At 33.7% G+C, this 22,689-nt stretch overlaps 3 protein-coding genes across 3 annotated transcripts; 1 reads left to right on the top strand and 2 right to left on the bottom strand.

Moving 5' to 3' along the window:
* The first annotated feature begins 971 nt into the window (after positions 1-971).
* LOC122586543 (histone deacetylase 15) lies at positions 972-9,214 on the top strand. Its single transcript, XM_043758532.1, has 18 exons — positions 972-1,105; positions 2,795-3,039; positions 3,389-3,562; positions 3,724-3,838; positions 4,820-4,896; positions 5,086-5,161; positions 5,345-5,409; positions 5,701-5,756; positions 5,836-5,959; positions 6,057-6,182; positions 6,277-6,327; positions 6,549-6,617; positions 6,744-6,852; positions 6,981-7,060; positions 7,147-7,229; positions 7,313-7,358; positions 7,795-7,966; positions 8,946-9,214. The coding sequence occupies exons 2-18, from the start codon at positions 2,797-2,799 to the stop codon at positions 9,077-9,079; spliced, it is 1,800 nt and encodes a 599-aa protein (XP_043614467.1). The 5' UTR covers positions 972-1,105; positions 2,795-2,796; the 3' UTR covers positions 9,080-9,214.
* Positions 9,215-9,366: 152 nt separating this feature from the next.
* Positions 9,367-11,252, bottom strand: LOC122586544 (transcription factor MYBS1). Its single transcript, XM_043758533.1, has 2 exons — positions 10,720-11,252; positions 9,367-10,153 (listed from the first exon to the last, which is right to left on the bottom strand). Exons 1-2 carry the CDS (start codon positions 11,127-11,129, stop codon positions 9,682-9,684), a joined length of 882 nt encoding a protein of 293 aa, XP_043614468.1. The 5' UTR covers positions 11,130-11,252; the 3' UTR covers positions 9,367-9,681.
* Positions 11,253-17,131: 5,879 nt separating this feature from the next.
* Positions 17,132-21,424, bottom strand: LOC122590175 (protein DENND6A). Its single transcript, XM_043762508.1, has 5 exons — positions 21,211-21,424; positions 19,086-20,763; positions 18,133-18,325; positions 17,544-17,840; positions 17,132-17,442 (listed from the first exon to the last, which is right to left on the bottom strand). Exons 2-4 carry the CDS (start codon positions 20,642-20,644, stop codon positions 17,700-17,702), a joined length of 1,893 nt encoding a protein of 630 aa, XP_043618443.1. The 5' UTR covers positions 20,645-20,763; positions 21,211-21,424; the 3' UTR covers positions 17,132-17,442; positions 17,544-17,699.
* Between the last annotated feature and the right edge of the window lie 1,265 nt (positions 21,425-22,689).

A 22,689-nucleotide genomic window follows, 5' to 3' on the forward strand; every position in this document is an offset into this window, starting at 1 on the left:
GGGGAAAGATTTGGATTGGTCATTTCAATACAATTTTGTTAAACTTTTCTTGCGCCCAAAGTTTGCGTGATTGCAAATGAAATTGGCTTCTTCTAATACATAATTACTAATATACTCTAGACCAGCCTTGTATAGTATGTATGATGAAAAATATCTTTTGAATTTCAAAAACTTTTACGACCTACTAACTTTTACATGCTAGGTAGGTAATACGTTGGGAATAGTTGATGAGACACACTCCCGCCCATTCATTTCTTCATCTCCCTCGTTTCTTATATCACAAAACCATTACAATTCCAATCTAATTCATGGTGAGAACATGCCCAATGATAGATTACTTTTTTCCAAACTAGCGTTGTACTCGCGGGATGCGGCAGGGAATAAGAAAAAAACGCTGGTGGTTTGATGGTGGTTTGTAGGGCGGCGGCGGGGATGGTGGTTTGTGGGGTGGCGGTGATGAAAAAGAAAAAAAATAAGCCGGCGGCGGTGGATGGTGTTTTGATGGTGGTTTTTGGGGCGGTGGTAGATGGTGTTTATGGGGGATAGCGTACATAGAAGGTGGATTGCGGCGGTGGATGGTGGTATTTGGGGCGATGGTGGATGGTGTTTATGGGGGGAGAAAATCAAAGAAGGGGGGAGGGAGAGAAAATCGGATGAATGTATGTGTGTGTAATGAGCGTGATGGAGAAAAAATAGGATAGTGTAAATTAGGAGGGCATAAAAGACATTTTAAAGGTAGAGGTGTTAAAAGGGGGTGGGGTAGTTTGCTTATTAAGGGAGTATAGATGTAACATTAATAAAAATTCAAATCAAAATTTGAAAAAGTGATTTAAGGAGGATGTATATAGGAAAAAAAAAACACAATTACTCTCCAAGAGTATAAAAAGGAGAAAAGAACAAGGGGTAGAAATGAAAAGCATCCCCCAAAAATATAAAAGACGGCTTTCGGCTTCCTTCCCTCACTCACTCCGCTAAAACCCCCCAAAATAATACGAGTAACTAATAAAAATAAAAAAAAAATCTTCCAAAAGATTTATATGAAAAAACAAAACAAAAACCCGTTGAAATCGGAGTCAAATTAAAGCTCCGTACTCAGCTTAATCAGGTCAGTTAATCCATTATTAAGAAATAAATTAATTAAATAAAAGTCATTTTGATTTCTAATTTCAATTGTGTACTTATAACTAGTTTTATTAATGTATCTATATATTGTGTTCATGATATTTGTATTTTTTTTTATTCATTTTAAATTATTATATTTTATATATTTTATTAATGTTATTCATGAGTACATAAGCAAAATAAATAAATAATTATAGTTTATCAAAAATACTTTACTTTATTTTGGAATTTTTTGTTTATGTGTAAGCTGAAACCCTCTACTTTGAGGTTTGAGAGTATTTCAGTGTGTGAGTATGCGAGTGTGTGTATGTATATGTTTATTATATGTATATATATATATATATGCATTAAATGAGAGATTTTTTTGGTATTTTTCTTTGGAGAGAACATTAGGGCCAAGAGAATTTTCAAATGACATGTGTGTGTGTGAGAATATGATGGTAAATGAAGTGTAGCCTTTTAGTTATGTTAAAGGTAGTGTCTTACCTGCGGCGGATAGTTTTGTGTTACTTCTCGATTTGTTCAAATACAATTTTAAATTAAAAATGTTATATTTTGAAGAAGAAAATCAAATTTTCCGATGACGGTGGATGGTGGTGTCGTCTACAATGGGGTGCCGGTGCCAGCATTGGATGATGATTGATGGTATTGGTGTAAGGAGAGAAGGTGAGAGAGGTTTACGTGCCACTTTTTTTATTGGGTAGGTAAATAAAAGAGAGTGATGTGGCACTCATTGAATCTTGAAAAGGGAACAGGGTGGGATCTTATGCCCTCTTTCCAATTATATCTGTAATATTTTGTGTGTTTCCTTTTAAACGTATGGTACTTTCAATTATGGTAATTTATGTTTATTTGTTATGAGATTAAGCTATGTAAGCCAAAAAGGTTACTGTTCATATTATAGCCCTTAAACTTAAGTAGAGAGGCACCGTGCCCCGCAAGGTTGGAGTTTTAGCTTCCTATTATAACGAAAAGGGGTCTAGTATATCTTAAACTTATTTACTTGTAGAGAATGATTGATAATTAAATTTTGGCGATTGTGTATGTTTCTATGTGCTTGTAAGGCTGTTTTTTATTATTGGCATTTTGTTAGTTTTCACGTGGCATATATGCAAATACGTTCACTTTGACAACTTTAAGTGGGTCGTTTCTTAGCTTCGAAGCATATGGTTCTGTTTTAGATAGTTATATAAAGTAACACGCAGGTAATAGTTACTATGGCCAAGCTAGTGATAAATTCAGATTCTATTAATGATTTTGTCTGTAAGTTTCTGAAAACATCTTATTATGCCAGAAGGAGTTGCATTTTCAACATGTTACGCTGTTTGAAAAAAAAAACGTTTTCTTCTTTAGCCAGATACTATCTGTGAGAGAATCATTAACGGGTGCCAAGGTTTATATGTCATTTTTTCTGGTTAATCAATTTAATTATGTAATCGTTCTGATACCTCTATTTGTTGACCCTCAGCTTTTTACTAATAATTGTAGCTGCAGCATACCTCTAAGAGGTGTCATACACTCATACTGTCATATTTTTGGATACTGTTAGTATTATCTTGTTTATAACAAGGGGTGTACATTTTGCTATTGGTTAATGTTTTTTGATGGTAAATATATGGCATGCATAATTTTTTCTATGATAGATTCACTGACGGTTGCATTCTTAATGAAGGAATGATTGTGTTGGAGGGTTGTCACCCTGAACACAAAATAGTCTCAAATACTATGCAAAGCAACCGATTAGGAAATGGTGACGCGGCAACCAACATTTATGTTCAAAACGATCCAACACTCGTATGGGGATCAAATGAAAGGAATGGAAACTTGGGATCTGGTGAAATCATTGCAAATGCATCCCATGACAACGAAGGGCCTGGGGATGTTTTGGGAACATCCTCAGATGGAATGGCAGGAAAAGTAAGTGACTACTGTAGTTTGAAAATCTCAAAAAAATAAGTGTTGGTACGTTTGGCTTAGTTCCCAATTTGGTAAAGATATGATGCTCTGGTTATTCCGAGAGGCAAGAATCAATTTTAACTCTTAATACCAGTCTTCTTTTAACTTGCAGATTGATATTAGGAATTCAATAACTATATTGTACTACTTATAATTACCAATTTTTTTGTTGGATAGAGTATCAAAATTGAATTCTGTAATAAGTGGGACACACATTGAAGATTTATGGCTATGAATGGGGGCCCTCCATGGTGTTTGTTGATTTTTTGGATTATTGCAATATCTATTTCTTAATAACTTTTAACTGCAGAAGTGTATGGGGCAGCATGAGGACATGACTCTTCAGGATATGTATAATAAAGAAGGTGATTTTGATGATGAAGATGACAGTGACTGGGACCCTTTAGAAAGCTATATATCGATTGTCCAATGGAATTGCATCAACTGTACCATGGTGAATGTTGATGGTGCCATTTATTGCCATGTATGACTATGCCCACTCCTTTCATGATACGGTTTCAGTTACTTAACTAAAATTCTATTTTTGTCTGATATACGTATTGTTGCTTGTGTGCTCTAGTAGTTTTGGTTTCATTACCTCATTGTGGGGGCTTATCAATAGTTTGCAACACCTTTTCTATGCAGATATGTGGAGAGCACAAAGAGTCTGGAATCCTTAGGCATGGCTTTCTTGCATCACCTTTAGAGGAAGCAAGCTCTATTCTGAATATTTCGTTGGAACGAAATGGGAAACCAGAAGGTGCAAATCTCACAATCTAATCTAATTATATGTTTCACTGCTTCTTTATGTTTCTATTGCAAGAAAGGTTTATATCTGACTATCTATAAAAGCATTTAAATTTTTTTTTGTTCTGTTGGTCATGGAAGGTATTATCGTAATTAGGCTGCTCCTCGTATGGATGAAGAACTAAATAAGTTAATAAGAAACAAAGTTTAATTCGACTAAGCTACCATAAATCTTTAGTCACTAATGGCCAACTACTATTTTCTTTTGTAGGGTCCTAATCTTGTTGATCCTGTCATATTAGCATAACTTAAACGTATCAATGCAGGGATAGTCTAGTTTTGGAAATTTGTAAATCAATAGACAATCTTTCAGAAGCATGAGCATGAGCTAACATGGAAACAGGTCCAATGTAGCGATGTGTCATGCAAAATTATATACTGAAAAACCGTTTTAGGCACACAATGGCCAAGCTTAACATCTTATATTTGCTTTTGTGCTTATGGAATTTAGGACCGACGGGATTTTTTTGAAGCATAAAAAGTAAATATTTTATGACTTCTATATAAGGGTTTTACAAACTACTTTCCAAAAACTCAATTACATGCAGGGGCATAACGCATACACATGTCCAGTCATAATCCTATGCTTCTTTGTATTTTTAATTTTAAAATCTAGCTAAACCCAGTTATTAATCCCACCAACTTCTAGAGTATGTTGCATGTTATTTTAGATCCAAAGATTTTTAAAGATATAGGCTTCCTTGTAATGCAAAGATGAGGTTACCAAATGAGAAATGTAAAGCCATAATGCTAGTATGTTACAACAATCAAAAAACATAATTTTAGGAGTTCATAAACAATATTGTTTTAGGTAAAATTAATAATTATAGAATTAGAAAAAGTGCCAATTCACTGTTACACAATGTTTATTTTAACTTCCTTTTTTCATTCCGGATGTTTTAGTTTTCATGATCTTTTTATTCTATAAATGTAGCTTCTTGCTCAAAAACGTCAGCACCACATAAATCGACAGCAGTGGGTTTTGATGAGAGGATGTTGCTTCACTCTGAAGTAAGATATTTTTTGAAGTTTAAGTTTCATGCATGTTACTAAATTGGTATTCATGGCCTTATTTTCATTGTCTAAATGCTTATCTGGTTAAATGGCTTATTTTATCATTTTTTTCAAAATTGGTGTATAGTAATTCTTCAAATTTGATATTTCGTAATTGGATGTACTTACTTGGTTCTCATGTTGTAGGTTGAAAGGAAGTCTCTTCCTCATCCGGAAAGGCCAGATCGTCTTCGAGCAATTGCTGCTAGCCTTGCAACAGCAGGTATGTGACTCACTCTCATTTGTAAATCATTGCATTTTTTTTATTAGCTCATAGTCTATATTTCACCTGTTATCAATTGAATACAACTTGCATAGACCTATTTTTATATCACAGTTTGTTGCTCTACCACCTATGTTGCTCGGTCTGTTCTGTTTATAACTCACTCTCATTTGTAAATCATAGGCATATTTCCTGGGAAGTGCCACCCCATTTTAGCTAGAGAAATTACGCGAGAAGAACTCCAGATGGTGAGCATTTCTCTCAATTTGTTAACAGCTAACTTGTAGACGACATTTTTTTCATCATTGTGGTTGTAATCGAGTTTTTATTCTGATTTGTATTGCTATATTGATTTTACTTAAAGACCTGTATCTTTATAAAGCTGATTGCGACGGGATATTATTATATTCTCTATTTTGTTATATTGAGCCACTATTATGTAAAATCACTTGCATTGGCCCTATATGTATTATCTATAAACAGTAACTTTGGTTTGACTTGAGCTATTGACTTCAAATTAATGTGATCCTTGTTTTCAGGTTCACTCTGATGAAAACATTGAATCCGTTGAACTTACAAGCCAATGTGTGGCTAGGTATGTGAAATAACAAAGTTAATAGTCTTGCTCCAAGATATTTTATTAATTATGTTGGTGATCATTGTTTGTCTGGCAGTTATTTCACCTCTGATACTTATGCAAATAAAGATTCTGCACTTGCTGCAAGGCTTGCAGCAGGATTATGTGCTGATCTTGCTAAATCAATATACACGGATCGTGCAAAAAACGGGTTTGCTCTGGTAAATAGCATTTAAGCTCCATGGCACTACATTTCATCTGTAGCTACTCTATTAATAAATAATCTGAGTGTGGGTGTATTCCTGTGTGATGGGTCAGGTGCGCCCTCCTGGGCATCATGCTGGTGTAAAACATGCAATGGGGTTCTGCCTGCATAACAATGCAGCAGTTGCTGCATCAGCTGCTCAGGTTGCAGGAGCTAAGAAAGTGCTGATTGTTGATTGGGTAATGCTTGATAGGTTTAGCTTCTCATTTAAACTGTTTCAATATACGTTAGAATGTTAGATTGATTTCTATTTATCTCTCCAAACATTTTCAGGATGTACATCATGGTAATGGCACTCAAGAAATATTTGAGCGGAACAAATCGGTGACCCTTCCTACTATTTATAATATTTTCTTCTGCTTGTCGATACTATATTTATTAAAATAAAATGCATATAGTATGCAAGCATATTGCTTTTGTGACTATTGAAAATTAGCATTAGTTGCATGCTCTTCAAGAAACTTGTTGCTCACCCTGCTGGTCTGCTACTAATCTGACATTGAATGCTAATTTTTTTTATTGCTTATGAAATTGATTTGTTGCAGGTGTTGTATATATCCTTACATAGACATGAAGGTGGAAAGTTCTATCCTGGTACTGGTGCTGCCACTGAGGTAACCAGATCTTGCTCCTCAAATATTTCTTATATGATCATGTGGATAGCCGGATGCATCCATATCCATTAAGTTTCATTTTATTCATTCTTGATATATACTAACAGTGAATATAATTTCTATCAGGTTGGTTCTATGGGTGGAGAAGGGTACTGTGTAAATGTTCCATGGAGTCGGGGAGGGGTTGGAGATAATGATTATATATTTGCGTTTGAACATGTTGTGCTTCCAATAGGTTATTTAGTTCTATCTTCATTTTTGTCTCTTTGCTAATATAGTATTTTGTTCTTTTTACTTAATGCTTTGTTTGATTGGTCTGGTTATGCATTTATGTTCTTACTTCCAGAATTCATTTGATTGCAGCTTGTGAGTTTGCCCCTGATATCACAATCATTTCAGCTGGATTTGATGCAGCAAGGGGAGATCCCCTTGGATGCTGTGATGTAAGCTCTACATCCAAATTTTAATGCATCACCATTCCATTTTTTGTATGTATTATCTCTAACTAATAAGTTCTCAAATCTTGTAGGTGACGCCTGAGGGGTATGCCCAGATGACAAAAATGTTGACTTCTTTATCGAGTGGAAAGTTGCTTGTCATTCTGGAGGGCGGGTTTGTACTTTTCTCTATGCGATCCCTAGTTTTTTTCTTCATCAATTTATGTGCATGATATGTTTATGTATACCCTTTTGCAGCTATAATCTTCGCTCAATATCCTCATCAGCTACAGCAGTCATCAAGGTTGATACTATAGTACCAACCATAATCTTATTAGCTAGTGGCAATTGCCGTTCGGAGATATTTGATGCACTTTTTATTATTTGTATATATATTCTGCTGCTTTCTTACAGTAGATTACAGAAAGTTTGTTTTTCGATAATATGCCTTTTCGTGTGCTCAGTTAATGTTTTCCTAATAAAGTTATCAAAACAATGAGAAACCGTATGATTTACTATGCATTCTCCGAGTCAATTTAATTTTTAATCTACAAAGTTTTTGAAACTAATTGACCTATAGAAAGATCACTACAATAGAAAGCACTTGATCTAGAGGTCCAAAATTATCATCAAAAAGTGCTAGCTGTGAAATTCTTTAATGAAGAGTGACCTTTACTGGATTTGTATAATTATCAATTTTCTTAATTTTATCTATTTATTAGTTCTTTATTCATGTGAAGGTTTTGCTTGGTGAAAACCCCGCAAGCGTGTTGGAAAATGTTGTACCTTCCAGATCTGGACTACGAACTGTTCTTGATGTTTTGAAGATCCAAAACAATTTTTGGCCTACTCTGGGATCCATCCTTTCAGATCTGCAAACACTATGGGGATCGTATGCTTCGCAAAAAATAAGTGAGTTCATAGTTCTCTTTACCCAATACATGAATTGTTTGAAACCTTTTTTTATTCCTGCTATTAAATAAAAAATTATCACTAAAACCAACTTCAATGAAACTTAAGCTTATAACATAAAAATATCATGTTGCGTGATATTCTTGAAAATGATTTGAGGTATTTTTGGTGTTGTGTAGTGGACCACTTAAAGTTCGTCTTTTCAAGTCTCTAAATTAAATGCAGACGTCAGTATATTGAAATAAAAAGATACTCTAGCAATGTCTATGAAAGCCTGTGTTCACATTAAGATGCTATGTAGCCCCTTCATCCAGATTTAAACATCTAGAGGATTCTTACAACTATTTTACTCCTTTATCCAAATTTAAACATCTAAAGGACTCTTACAACTATTTTACTTTCCGGGTCTCAATTAATGGCCTGAAAAGAAACGTGATAGTGAGATTTAGAGGTGGCAAATTGGATGGGTTGGGTACCAAGTTGAAACAGGTAATTTGTTTGTGTGTGTCAAAATGGGCCGGGTTGGGTTAAACTCGAAGGACTTTATCTTAAGTTTTTCTTTTATGTTACAAGTAATGTGTTTGTAAATCATCTTTACTAAACAGGATCATCACAGTAATAATCTATACTTTGTAATGAAACAGATTAGTATGCTGCATGTTTTAGAAGTACATTTGGGGCATCTTTCGACCAGTTTCCTTTTTAGTTCAAGTTTTCTTTTTTACCTATTTGACCAGTTAGAGATAAGTTATGACTCAAGTAGATCCATTCCGAGTAAATGGGCCGAAATTGCCACATCTAGTGGGTTCCATTTTACTTTGTGAAGGCAACATGGGGTCCATTTACTTTGTGAGGCAACATGGGATCCCCAAAACGAATTCTTTAAAATTTTGGACTGTGTTCCAAATGTATTTTGAAGAGTGTGGAAGAATGTTCCTATTCAAATCTTGATATTTACTTTTTAATCTTCATCTTGCAGAAAAGAAGAGAAAACACCGATTTATGGTACCACTATGGTGGAAAGTAGGAAGAAAAAAGTTTCTACATCACATTCTCTCCGAGCAGCTACGCCTAAACTCAAGAAAGCGTATAAAGTCATCGTTATGGCTCTAAATTCTTCCTTAGTCAGTCATTTTGTACTACCTTTGTTTCTACCAATAGTCTTATGACTCTTACTCTATTTTAATTAGGGGATTATGACTAATATTAAGTTTTGAAGATATTATTATCATGCTTTTGTTTTTCTTATCTTTTTGACATCCACAGACAATGATGTTTGACAGCTTAACTTTGGCAATCACCACCCATCTCTGTGTCACATTTTGGACCTCACAAAGTTGGAAGAGAAACCACCATTAGATTGTTTTGTATGCCTGTCCCCTCTTCAATCAAGTGCCATATTTTCTCAAATCCAAATCAAGGTACAACTTTTATTGCTAGATGTACAATTCATTATTAGCTTTATACTTTCTGGTACAAATCTTTCTAAGGAGAAAGATTGTGAGATTCAAAAAATGTACAGCAGTTGGTGAAAATTGTTACCAACAGAAATTGATCATTAAAAGTTGTTGTGGTCCTACTATTTGTCCTAATGAACCTTTCACAATCAAATTTTTGTGAAAGAAAAGCTCATCAATTGGACTGCATTGTCAAATGCTAGCACTATGACTAGGGGAATTATTGCATAAAGGGAAAAACTCAGAAAGATTTAGTCTTTATTGATGCATTGTTGGTGGTGGGGCCATTGGGTATGCCACAGGCATAACGTATTGTGGATGGTGGCTATGAGGCATCATCACTGGAGTTCCAACTGCCGACGGCATATGGCCTGGAGCGGCAGCAACTGGGTGTCCCATTGGTGCTCCATACATACCCATACCTGGCGGCATACTTGGTTGGTGGGGCCTATGTTTCATGGGTGCACCAACCGTTGAACCGTTTGTTGGGTTTGTACTGCCTCCTGATTGACCTGTAATCGGCATTTGGTGTGAAGAAACATCACCATTGTTGACACTAGTGATGTCGTGAATACTAGTTCGCCGTCTATCTCTGTTCATCGAGTTCAATCTTATGAAGTACTTTTGGGCATGGCTAGCAACTTGTGTGGGTGTTCTTGAAATCACATAATTTCTTGAAATGCTTCTCCAATCTCCTTTACCAAACTTATCCAATCCCAACAAAAACAACCTGCATTTGTTCAGATATGCATAAGAAATTAAGAAGTTTTCCAAGGCTCAAAGCTCAAACCATAACATAATATTGCTCTAGAATTAGGCAGATCTAGTTATCTAAAGGGTTTGGTTGTATATATATTAAGGTGTAAGGAGAGTTGTTGTATTAAAGTTGTACACTCTGCAACAGTAATTGTACAACGTTCCTGCTACAATAATTGGTCTACTGACAAATACACTTCCCAATGGTCAATCATCCACATCTTGTACTGTCAAATACATAAATGCTGTAATGATTTCATAATCAAAAACTTGTACTTCTACTATTAAACAAAGTTAGTATTTTAATAGTAGTAAAAATAAACTAAATTTAATGAGTTCAAAAGAACATAAAAACCAAAGTAATCTAGTTGTTCCTCAGAAAATAAGCTGGAAATATTACTGACTGTATCTTTTAGGATCTGATATATTCTATTGGTTAAGCTATATATTAGCCCAGGTTCTATATTGATGTAATTTTCTGACTACTAGGATTAGAGGTAAATCAGTGTAAAAAAGCATATAATTTTGTTAGCTGCATACCTATGCTCTTCTTCTGTCCAAGGTATCCCTTTTCGCCGCTCTTGTTCTGCTCTAGAATTCGCTTTTCCGCCACCTTGCCCTGTGGAATCATGGCCGAATCCAGAAAACCCGTTAGTGTAATTGCACGATGAACGTCGATTTGAATTCGAACCATGGTGGTGGTTGTCTTTGGTAGAAGAGGAAGATGATTCCTCTCCAAGATACTTGGGAATTGGAATGACTCCACCTTCAATGTCATCAACATCTTCAACAAGTAATTGATAGTGTTGTTTCAACTCTGGAATGGTTTTGGTAGGTACAAGTGAAGCAATTGTATCCCATTGTTCCTTGGAATCCTCATTCCAATGGTTGGCAATGGCATTCTCAAAGGCCTTATCCTCTTCTTTGCTCCAAACTTTTGATGATGACATTCTTGTACCTCTTGCTTTAATGCTTGTACTATAGAGGTTGTTGGGTGATGATGGTTTGGAGAGAAGCGAAGAGGAGAGAAAAAAGGGTGTTTGTTGAATAAGGAGATGAAAAGCGAAGGGGCATTGAGGGATAAGAATTGGGTATCAAATGTATTAATGGAATAGGACCACTTTGAGGTTGAAGGGATGGGCTTTTTTGTCATTTTCTTCACAAATAATACTACTTCTTCAACAATGGCTAGACATTTTTCCACGCCCAAAGCTCTTAAATTAGGACTATTCCAAATCTGTAACTAGTCTTCCTCCATTTTTACACAAAAACTCATCTCTTATATCCTAACTATAGTAAGTATACTTCTACTTAATGATTGTCCTGAGGAATCAAAATGCTCTTATTTCGGATGATGAAACTTGTATACATTTCCATCGATAATGACCCGTGTTGGTAGATGGATGAGTCGGAATGGTTGAGTCACACGCAAAAATCTCTGTTTTTCAGTCAAAATGGGTTTTATGACTATTTAAGCAGTGTAAATAAGAATATGGGTGAGGCCAATAGTGAGTTTTTGGTTAAAGAAATTTCAATTTACCCAAAAGTTTGATATTTCAATCAGGTGAACATGAAATTTGACTTACTAATTCATCCATAAACAGGTAATTCCAGGGAATGGAAATGGAATTGGAATAAGTAACGGTTGGCTATATCTCTTTTTGTTAATTGTTTCGCATATATGAACAATGAAGATTCAGTCTAATTTGATTCATCATTTTGAAATATTTTAGATTAAGTTATCCAAGTTTAAAATTGTATTCCTCCTAGGATCAGTTTAGGCATAAAATGGGCAGAGAAAATTAGTTCATGAAATCATGGTTTCTTGAACTAATATGCTATATATATAAGATTGTAAATAATTTTATTAATTATGGGCTATCTGATCTTGACTTGTGAAACTTTGATTTGATTAAACAAGCTCAAGGCCTTTTGCACGAACTCAAGTGGCATATACTAAACTCGATTAGGCAACTAAGCATTCAACATGTGTAAACAAGCCCAAGATTAACTAAAATCCACCATCGTCAACCACTGGCTACCAACCCCAATGTCTTTCTCTATCGATGGTACCCCCAATCACAAAATACTATATGAAATCTTAATACTTATTTTAATTTTAAATTCAAGAAAAAAAGACTATCGAAAACTTTATCTCGCCAATACTTGCATAATTTTCTGATAATCTCATATGTGTGTAAGGGTAAGACTGTCTACATTATACCTTCTCCAAGCCCAACTGTTGCCGAATTGGATACGTTACCGTTACCGTACCGTCATACCAACCTTTGTTACACTCGGTTAAAATTTCAATCTCGTTATTTTCAATATGAGTATTTGAAATCAATAGCTAATACACCATAAATGTAAAGGGTTCAATAATGGCACAAGATCCTTGGTTAGACTATATACATATGAGTTAAAAAGATTAGTCTTTTTTATAAAAAAATCTTTTATTGATTTATATCATCACATATATGATTCAAGACATTAATTTAATGGCTATTAATAATAAAAATTTTATATACTATACCCTGACTTACGATAAACGTTGAAATGGACTTATATAACATTTTTGTCTCCGAAACTCAATAATTGGTACTGAATTTCGACTTTCCTTGTCACTGTTCATACAATGAAAACAATGGTTATTTCAAATTGGTGTAACTTTACTAAAACACCCTTATATGATATTCATATCCACAAAAGTTCTTTTCATAGTGTTGTTTTTATTTAGCTTTTGTTTCTTTTAACAAATTCGAATCTTAGACGATATTATTTTTGTAATTTATGTTGTGTTAATATATGTATTTTTCTTCTATTTTAATTTATAGTAGAGCGTATCTGTTAAGTTGATTTGGAACAATTCTTTTTTTTTTCTCCCAACAAACGATGAATTGTCGAATTAACATTTCATTTTATAAAGTAAAGGAACTCGATCCTAATACATAATAAGAGCAAACTTGATAATTATATACATTAAAAGTACGTTGTATATATTGATAATTTTTTCAGTATACTCGTATATTTTTTCAGCATTTCTTGTTGATATTGAAACACCCATTGAAAGTATGTTGTGTGCATCATTATTATTCATTGGGTACGGTTTTTACATTAACAAAATTTTGCAGTAAATTAGCTACGTTGATAGTTTTTCGAGTTTATTATACAAATTGAAATACATTTGAAAAAATATATAGTCAATATATAGCTTACATTCTTTTGAGTTTTGCCCTCAACTATTATATTTTAGCTCATATTCGTATTACCGATAGGTCTTAATAAAAAAAATCCTGTAATATCAATCTAAAGGTTGTACAAATCTGTGAACTAATGTGTGATGTTATTATTATTATATCATTAAAAGGGAAAGTTATAACTAGTGTCACTGTCATTTTGTTTTTTTGTTTTTTTTTATTTCGATTTTTCTTGATTTTTTGCACAATTTTTATGCTTTTGTGTTCTACAATTTTTATGCTTTTGTGTTCTTTTCTAACATCTAAGGATATAGTTGACAATTCGAAGCTATAGATTATCACTTTCTTGCAAGAGATCCAAGCAAGAATACTATTCCTACGGAGAATGCCATTTTGTGGGATTTCAATTGAGATACCTGAAAAAAGTGTTAATTGGTTCTTGTACTCTTGAATCGGTGGGTATAAAATGTTAGAAAAAAACATAAAAGCAAAAAAATTGTGCATAAAACCAAGAAAAACCGGGATAAAAAAAACCAAAACAGGATCTGATATGAATATTAACACATGTAGTAGGTGGACCAATAGAACAGTGCCACGTCAGGGTGCACTGTTCATAACTTTCCCTTTTTATGATATAGTAATTTTGTCATATCGGATCCCGTTTGGAGTTTTTTCATTGTTTTTTACTTTTGTGTTCTTAACTAATATAGTGTCACCATCATGTGACACTGTTATACTGACCTACTCATTGCTTTAATATACGGATTTTGACATATCGGATCCCGTTTTGTTTTTTTTCTTTCGGTTTTTCTTGATTTCTTGCATAATGTTTTTACTTTTGTGTTCTATTCTATCATCTTATACTCCGCATCACTATTTACATTTTGTCATATCAGATGCAGATCTCATTTGGGGTATTTTTCTTGGTTATTTTTCCATTGTGTTTTTTACTTTTGTGTTATTAACTAATATATTCAAAACTTTTATTCAACATTTTGTTTTTTCTTCGTATTTTATTTCTGGTTTTATTGACTAACTAAATGTATGTATTCAATACTACAAACTTTTTAATATGTTTTTATTAAGTTTTTTTATACAAACTTGTCTTTGTTTTCTCTAAGTTATTTCTTGATTTTTCATACTTTTATTCTTTTGGATTTTTAAGTAGGTTCAACGCAAGTAGACTACCATAATTAAGTCGTATTAACACGAACGAGGCCCAACCTCACTAGTTATTATTATTTGTCGTTTGCAAAAAGAAAAATTTGAAATAAAATGTTGGAGCGAGGCTACAAATCCGTTGATGTACTATTGAAATAATCATGGATATAGGATATAGGGTTTTGCTAAACGAAGCTATAAGAGCTTTCGTTAAGGTACATTAATTACTTGTACATTTACCATAAAATTTAGGAGGTGAGCTTTTAATATGAAAATGTACAACAATTTTATGCACGTAAAGTGAAGTCCTAAGGGCTTCATTTAGCATTTTCCTAAGATAATGCCCTACCTGTGAACTATTATCATTGTATATGGGGGAGTGATATGTCTATAATCTATATCACTTTTTAGTCATCTAAAACAATTGTATATATTTTACAATACAGTGTACAACTATACAATGTATGTATTGTTGTGGATGACTAAAATTAGTTGTAGATATATCACCTCCCTTATATATGTTATGTGCTGTTTATCTTTTTTTTTTTAAAGTAAATTTCGCTGGAAACTTATTTTTATTTTTCATGCATATATAATAAAATATATTAAAAAGATTGGATTATCAAATAAAACTATAATCGAAACTTTATATTTCGATAGATAGAGTGTCATTCATTTGTCAATGCCGGAAGGAGGTCGGCCCTGCCCACTAGGCACCAGCCTAGCCTACCTTTATTTAAGTTAAAGTTTTTTTTTTTTTTTTTATTAGTTTTCTTTATATATAAAACAGTTTAATTAATAAACGATTTTCTAAGAAAAGAATACAATTCAGTCTGCTTTTACAATTATTTCTTTAGTTACAACTTATATGAAAACTGTAGTATTTCATTGTGTTTGTTATAGACCCTATTATGTATTGTATATAAATATATTTTTATCTAATTTATTAAGTTTGATAATTTGTTGATAGCTATTGTTATACGGAGTAAATTTTTTTCTGCATAGATAGAATTATGTATTTGGCTGTAAAGTAAGAAACCGACAATGATTTATCTATTTATATATGTAATAAAACAAAAAATAATATAAAGTAGTTTTATGGATAGCATTATTTTCTTCATATCATATCATTAAATATGTATCTCAAGTTTCAATTCTTTTCGACAATGACCAACTCATTATGGCGCCCTCTTGTGCGTTTGAAAAGATGATTTTTGTCTAATCTTATACTAGTAATTTTTAGTTCTTTATTTCATTTATTAAGCTGTATTTTTTTGAATATGTAATGTTTATACTAACGATGAATGGGTTGAAAAAAGTCCCTTGGGTCTTGAGAAATCACAAATATGCTTGAAAAGCACAGCCTATCGCCGAGCCAAACTGCCAAAGTCGAAGGGCAACCATCCTTTTCAAAATGAAAGATAGGGCGTAAAAATGCAAAATTGATAAATCTATGTCATATTGCCTTTGGATTATATATAGTTTATGAGGTAAATTACATTTTCTTTTGTTTTGAAGTCCTTTGTTTTTTTTACTTTCCATCTTTTAAGTTAAAAAAGTTAATAAAAAACCTCACACTTGATAGTTGTTGCAGTTTTCGTCATTCGGGTCAAGGACTTCAACCTTTTGTTGCTAAAAGTCCAAAACCCCTCACTTTTGAGAGTTCTGAGTTTCATCCCAGACATGTGTGGTTCGAGCTCCACATAATGTCCAATTGTATGTCATTATGGTGTCTCGAATACTTACTACTCGTTTGTAAAAAAAAAAACCCTCACTTGCATTTCACGTGACGTCAAAGAAAGTCATTTGACATTTTTCATACGCATAAATTCCAGCTTTGGTCCTCGTAATTCATAATCATCACCGGAAAAAAAAAAAATCTTTCATGATTTTTTTTTTAAGAGTTAATTGCAAGAACCATATGAAAATGTGAAGATCTATCGACAATGAGAGATTGAAGGAGGCTTAGCTGTTAAACCCTTTTTTTAACAATGGCCATAGAAAGAACTTGCATTGCAAGGTTGGCTGGATGAGACTACTCACTACACCACCATGTCAGGCGAGAAAGGAATGCATTTTAATTTTAAGGTAAACATAAGCTTAGTCAAGAAGTTTTTTGGGAACATGAAAGGAGATTAGATTAGATGTAGAACTATTATACAAAATACCAAATTTAGTGGAAAGGAAAATGTCAAGAGGATTAAATGTTATTACAAGTGACCTCTTGAAGTTATACTAGTAGCCTTCTGTCGTTTTATGATGATTGTTTGTATTCAACACATGGATAGTGGTTCATGTTTGATCTTAATTATGTGCATTAACTCCCAAGAAAAAGACATTACATAAAGAAATATCCGAACTTGTTAGGCAACGATACAATGATAATATATATCTTAAAAATGGTAAATCACTATAAAGCTACGCGTAGAAATTGCTCCTTCTGCGTGTTTTTTTCTTTAGAATACAAAACAAATATAGAAACAGCTCAACAAATTTTCATGGAACTAGGAGATAACAACAATGGCGTCTATATGTAACAATTAATAATTCAAAGAAAAACATAAGAGATGAACAGATGAAAACAAACCACTAAATTAAAAACGAAGATGTTATGGACAATTGGTTAACCTGAAATGATGTCTAAAGAAAATCTTCATGAAAAGATGAATTCTAGAACATAAATTCATTAAATCTTAATCTCAATTGTTACTAAATTGGTACATGTTTACCTGATGATACCCGAGAACTCAATTCTGGGCAGACAATTTGCATAATACATATTCCACAAGCCCCAACACCCTGATCATGAAGAAAAACTCGAACAATTCATTTAACGAAAAGGAAACAGAGAGCATTTGAGAGATTTTTTAGTCATCAAAGCTGTATTGAATCCACCTTCAGTTGTCTGGAAAAAAGAGCCCATAACAGATTAATTGACCAGAACTAGAAAAGAAAAAGAAGATAAAATTATTGTGTGCGTACGATTTACATAAAGATGGACACTACCTAGCATGATGATTATGGACTGAACCCGAGCTCAAGCTGTAAATCTTTAGACAGATTTAGCAGCACTATTAATAAGAGGATAGTAGTCTTCTAGTGGGCGTTTACATTAATATCTATGTCAAAGTGGAAAAGTTTTTCCATTTCCCCTTTTAGGTGTCATTGTAAAAGGGCGGCCCTCTCGGGGTTCATAAGTAGGAGATGTTGCATGTCTTTGGGAAGGACGTAGAAGACTGCCTGCAAATCTCCTTTGAGTTTATGGCAGGTTGCTTCCGAATGATTGTTAGAGTTTTCACATTGCTGCATGAGAGGAACACATTACACAGAATAAATCAGTAACATTTGGTGTAGAATTATACTGGCAAATTGTGAGTCTACAAATATGTTTAAAACTTGTAATGGTACTCATAGACAGTAAAATTTGGATTGACATATTACCACAACAGGAAATGTTTCAGTTTCGTAGGACCGCCCAAAACAGAAAGTGTTGCTTTGGGGGGGAGATAAAGGGAGTACAACATTCAAACCATATTGTGCACAGTTGCCTAGAAAATTTAGCATAATCATTCAATAAATAAACAAAAACACTCACCTGCATTTCAACAAGAAGATGCCTTTCAATAGCATTGAATGTTTCTACGATTTCCAACTCCGATAATTTGTTGATAAATACTTGTACGTCAGCATTCATTCTTGCTTGCCTCCACAATCTATATTGCTCTTGCTCAGCCACGGCTCGCTTTCTTTGAAACCATGGCTTGAAGTTGTGCCCTTTCATGAACCGCCTAAAAGGATATGAAACTTCTTAATGTCAATAAAGTTTTCTACCTATGAGCTAGAACACCATATCACAAGAAGTGAAAAATTACAAGTAACAAAGAAATAGGCAAATGGTAATTGCTGGTTACTGCAAGTCACTAATATTATTTTCTTAGAGATTAGAAGGTCTAGAGGCGGAAATTTCTTCTGTTTACTTGTGAATGTGCCAACTCGGGTTACGTCTTCTCTAAAGGATCAACTGGGTAAAAAAACTGCTTAAAAGGAAATGAGTCAAATATGATAAACATGTTGAAGGTTGCCCAAAGTGTAATTTAATGCAAAATCCTTCTAAACTATTTCAATCAATATACTGGATTAATATTAAAAAATAAAATAACACCTTTCATCATACTCGATACACTAACTGTGAATAAAAAATTCAGAAATTTTGGAGTAAAAGTATCTTTAGGACAACCTTACCTATACCAAAATAACCCATCTTGACCCATTGCACAACCCTTATTCTCACCACTTCACTATCTATAAGTTGTGTAATACAGATACAAACACACATTATTCTAAGTTATATATACCCATAATCACAAAAGGTTTGTGAAATATTGGTAGAAGAAATCCAATAAAATTTTGACAGTTCTGTGATCTGTATTGCTAATCGAGTATATAAAATTAAGACGATCACTACAATTTCTGGGATAACGATTATGCTAGTAGAATATAAAATATAGCAATTGAAGTATATAGCATCTGGAAGCTGTAAATTATTACCTGTAGAGATCTAGCCAATTAGATCTCATCCTCTTTGATAGAAATTTCCCAGGACCTCTGGTTGATAAACTTCCAAGGAATTCATCGGCATCAAAAGCAGACAAAGGAGGAGGATCAACAAATGGAGATGACCCGACAGAAGGTGTATTAGCTCTAAAATATGGGCCAAACGGGGCTAAGAAATTAGTAGTAAGCTCCAAGAAATGGCGGCGCAATATCTCATTGTTAACAACTGACATTGATTCTTCCACCCTTGGTGACAACCCTGCATCAACAAGTCTATTCAGAATAGACGTATCTGGCTTAGTTATCGATATGTAACCACTCCACACAGCTTCTTTATGTTCCGTCATGAGACAAAGTGGACCATCTCTCTTTAGTTTCACAGCATTTAACAAATTTGAAGGAGAAAACTTCTTCAAGTTTAGTTGGGGGAGACTAAAACCTTCGGGTCGGCCTGGAATTCTTCCGGTTGAAGCCCTAGAAGCAAAGGGGAGGCGGGTCGAATTGAGAGCCGGGCTTCCAACTGACACTATGTGGGGAATATTACGCAATGATTTTAGGAAAAACAGATTCGTGACACCTAGAACGATTGAAGGGAAGGTATCACCTTCTTGGAGTGAATTTAAATGAGCAAAATATGGGTCATGTATAGTAAAATAAGGCCTAAAATCGACACTAACAAAAAGTGGAGCAACTAAACTAACCAAACTAGCAACAGCTTCACAACACTGTGGAGGCGTTGGTGCTATAATTAGAATAGGCTCTCCAACAAGCAACAATTCCCATAACAACCAAAGCTGCAATAAAAGCCCTCTAAAAATCCCGAAAATATCTGAATCATGAAAAAGACCATGTGGGATTGACTGGTTCGTTGGAAGAAGTGGAGCCATGGAAGATGCAGACTCTTCAAGCGATACCTCACCATCAAACGATAAGCTATGGACTGGCGGCAAGTTGACCTTAAGTGTAGCATTTCCGATAGGTAGCTCCATGAGTTGACCAGGTAAAGGTGCAGGCCATGATGACATAGATGAAGCAACACAATCAAGAGCTTTTCTTCCAATGTCAAAATACAAAGGACCCATGATTTGTAATAGAGGTTTAAATAAGCTAGAATACGGACTATGTGACAAAATCACCACTGATTTCTGTTCGCCCCCTCGTTTTAGTCTCTCATCATGCCTTTGTCTATTAAATACAAAACCATACAAATATTTCAAGTCACGATCTTTTTCACCAAAACTCAGCCTCTTTGGTACCTTTTCACCGTTATTACCCGTAAAACTCCCCCTCCTCTGAATTCTAAAAAAGAACATGCAATCATGTATACTCGATCGGTTATGGTGTTGGGAAACCGAATCAGGAAATGAACTAAACGCAACATCAAGTTCCTCTTCAGGAGTAAGACAACCAGGTGGATAACACTCTTCAATAAGCTGACCTTGTTCAAGATCAAACCTAATTATACAAAACGCAACAATCCAACGTTGCACAGACTCGGGGTCAACATTTATAATGGGTTCCGTCCTTGCAGAAAATGACGGAGACCTGCTCATATCCAACTAACAATCACAAAATTCCACCCTTTTGATATATCAACTCAATAATCGTTCTATCTTGACTGTCATCATCATCATCATCATCTACCTCCAACTATACTTAGAACTCCCGAATGCTGCACCGATTACGACATTATACAGAATTTAGATATATTTTGGCATTCCAAGATTTAACATATTTACCACTTAAACACTAAAAAAGCAACTAACTTTCATCAATAATCGTGCCAAACAAATATTCCCAACAACACAATTCCCAAACAAGATTCTAATAGTTGACTATTATGGCCTTATCACTATATATATCTGTCAAGGACTCAAGGGGAAAATATATATAATTTGATGTGGCACTTCTTGTTATTGGTACTATACATACTATATTACAGCAATCCATTACATCATTGTTATGGAAATCTCCCATATTTGCATTATAAACATACTTATTTTTATATGATATGTTGGTATATGAAATAAATATAATTAAACCCACACACACACACACACACACTGACATTGGCAGATCAAATAGTGAAAGATGGAAAAAAGATTGTAATTATAATTACCTGATCTTATTTTGGAGATCTTGGAATGAAGAGTCTGACAAGGGTTTTGAAGGGGATTTGGATTGATTGGGTGGGTAGATAGATATAGATAGTTTTTAAGTATATGTATATGTAGGTGAAGAAAATGGTGTTCAATTTTGAGATGCGATATGAAAATTTTGGACTGATTTTGAATGTAGAAGAATTGAAATGAAATGGATTTGGGGTTTGTTGTTCTGCTGTTTCTATCGAGTCACTATTTTTCTGTTTTTTCTATTTTATAAAAAGGAAAATGATTTATGATGTTAACATTATCTTTGTTGGATGATGTTACTCTCACAAACTCATTTAAATCATTTTCTACACAGGTCAAAAATCCTCCCATGATTTTAATGGTTTGTGAGAGCAACATCATCCAACCAAAATAATGTTAACATCATCTAAGTTATCCTTTTATAAAAATCATGCAATAAATGAGTTCGGAGAGGTAAATTTATGGTTAAACTATCACCAAATATTTTAATGTTTTATTACTGGCAAAGGATTTTTTATTTTTTTTTCTACACAATATATTCAAATAACCATGGTATAGTAGGTTTGAGTGAGATTTCTCTCTCCTTATTTTTAAATGAAAGAAGTTTTTCATCGAATGATTTAAATTGAATAAAGAAAGCTTTTTAACACGGGCTCTGTCAAGACAATATATGTTAGATATCATGATATTCATACGGAGTATTTTTTAAAAAGTTCATGCAAAGTTCAAAATTGCATTGTATATTCATACATCACGACCGCTGTTGGCTTAACCTTAAAATTTAAACACTATATATAAATTTAAGAAAACAAAGACTTCATTAACTACAAGAAATTACTTTGAATTTAAAAAAAAAATAATTAATTATATTGTAAAAAGACCTGTATAATTTAAATACATTATATTAATTGAAGTTACTTTGTAGATCACAGAACTTGTTTTTTATGATGGGAAGTAAAGCTGGCATAACAGGTCACACGAAACATGTTAAGACACAGACCTGTTAAGACACGGACCTGTTAAGGTCAAACACGAAAACGACCTGTTAACTAATCGTGTCATTTTTTTCAAACACGAACACGACACGAAAACTAACAGGTGCACCTGTTAAGGAACCTGCTAACATGTATATTATAGAATTCTTGGCTAATATTGAAAAAAAAACCTTAAGGATACAAAAACTCTTACAAATCTCAACTATTTTATAGCGACAATAATCCTTACATTACAAAAGTTCATAAACATCTTACCTTATAAAAATCATATATCAAATCATAATATCAATTCTTGGAATTTTATATATATGTATAATCTTAACATGTCTTAAACAGGTCCTAACAAGTCCGGATCTGTTAAGACACAAATCTTAACAGGTCTTAACATATCCGGACTTGTTAAGACACGAAACCTGTTAAGGTCAAACACGAAACCTGTTAAGAATAGGTCGTGTCGTGTCGTGTTAACAG

Source organism: Erigeron canadensis, chromosome 2, assembly GCF_010389155.1.
Source record: "Erigeron canadensis isolate Cc75 chromosome 2, C_canadensis_v1, whole genome shotgun sequence".
Taxonomy (NCBI): Eukaryota; Viridiplantae; Streptophyta; class Magnoliopsida; order Asterales; family Asteraceae; genus Erigeron; species Erigeron canadensis.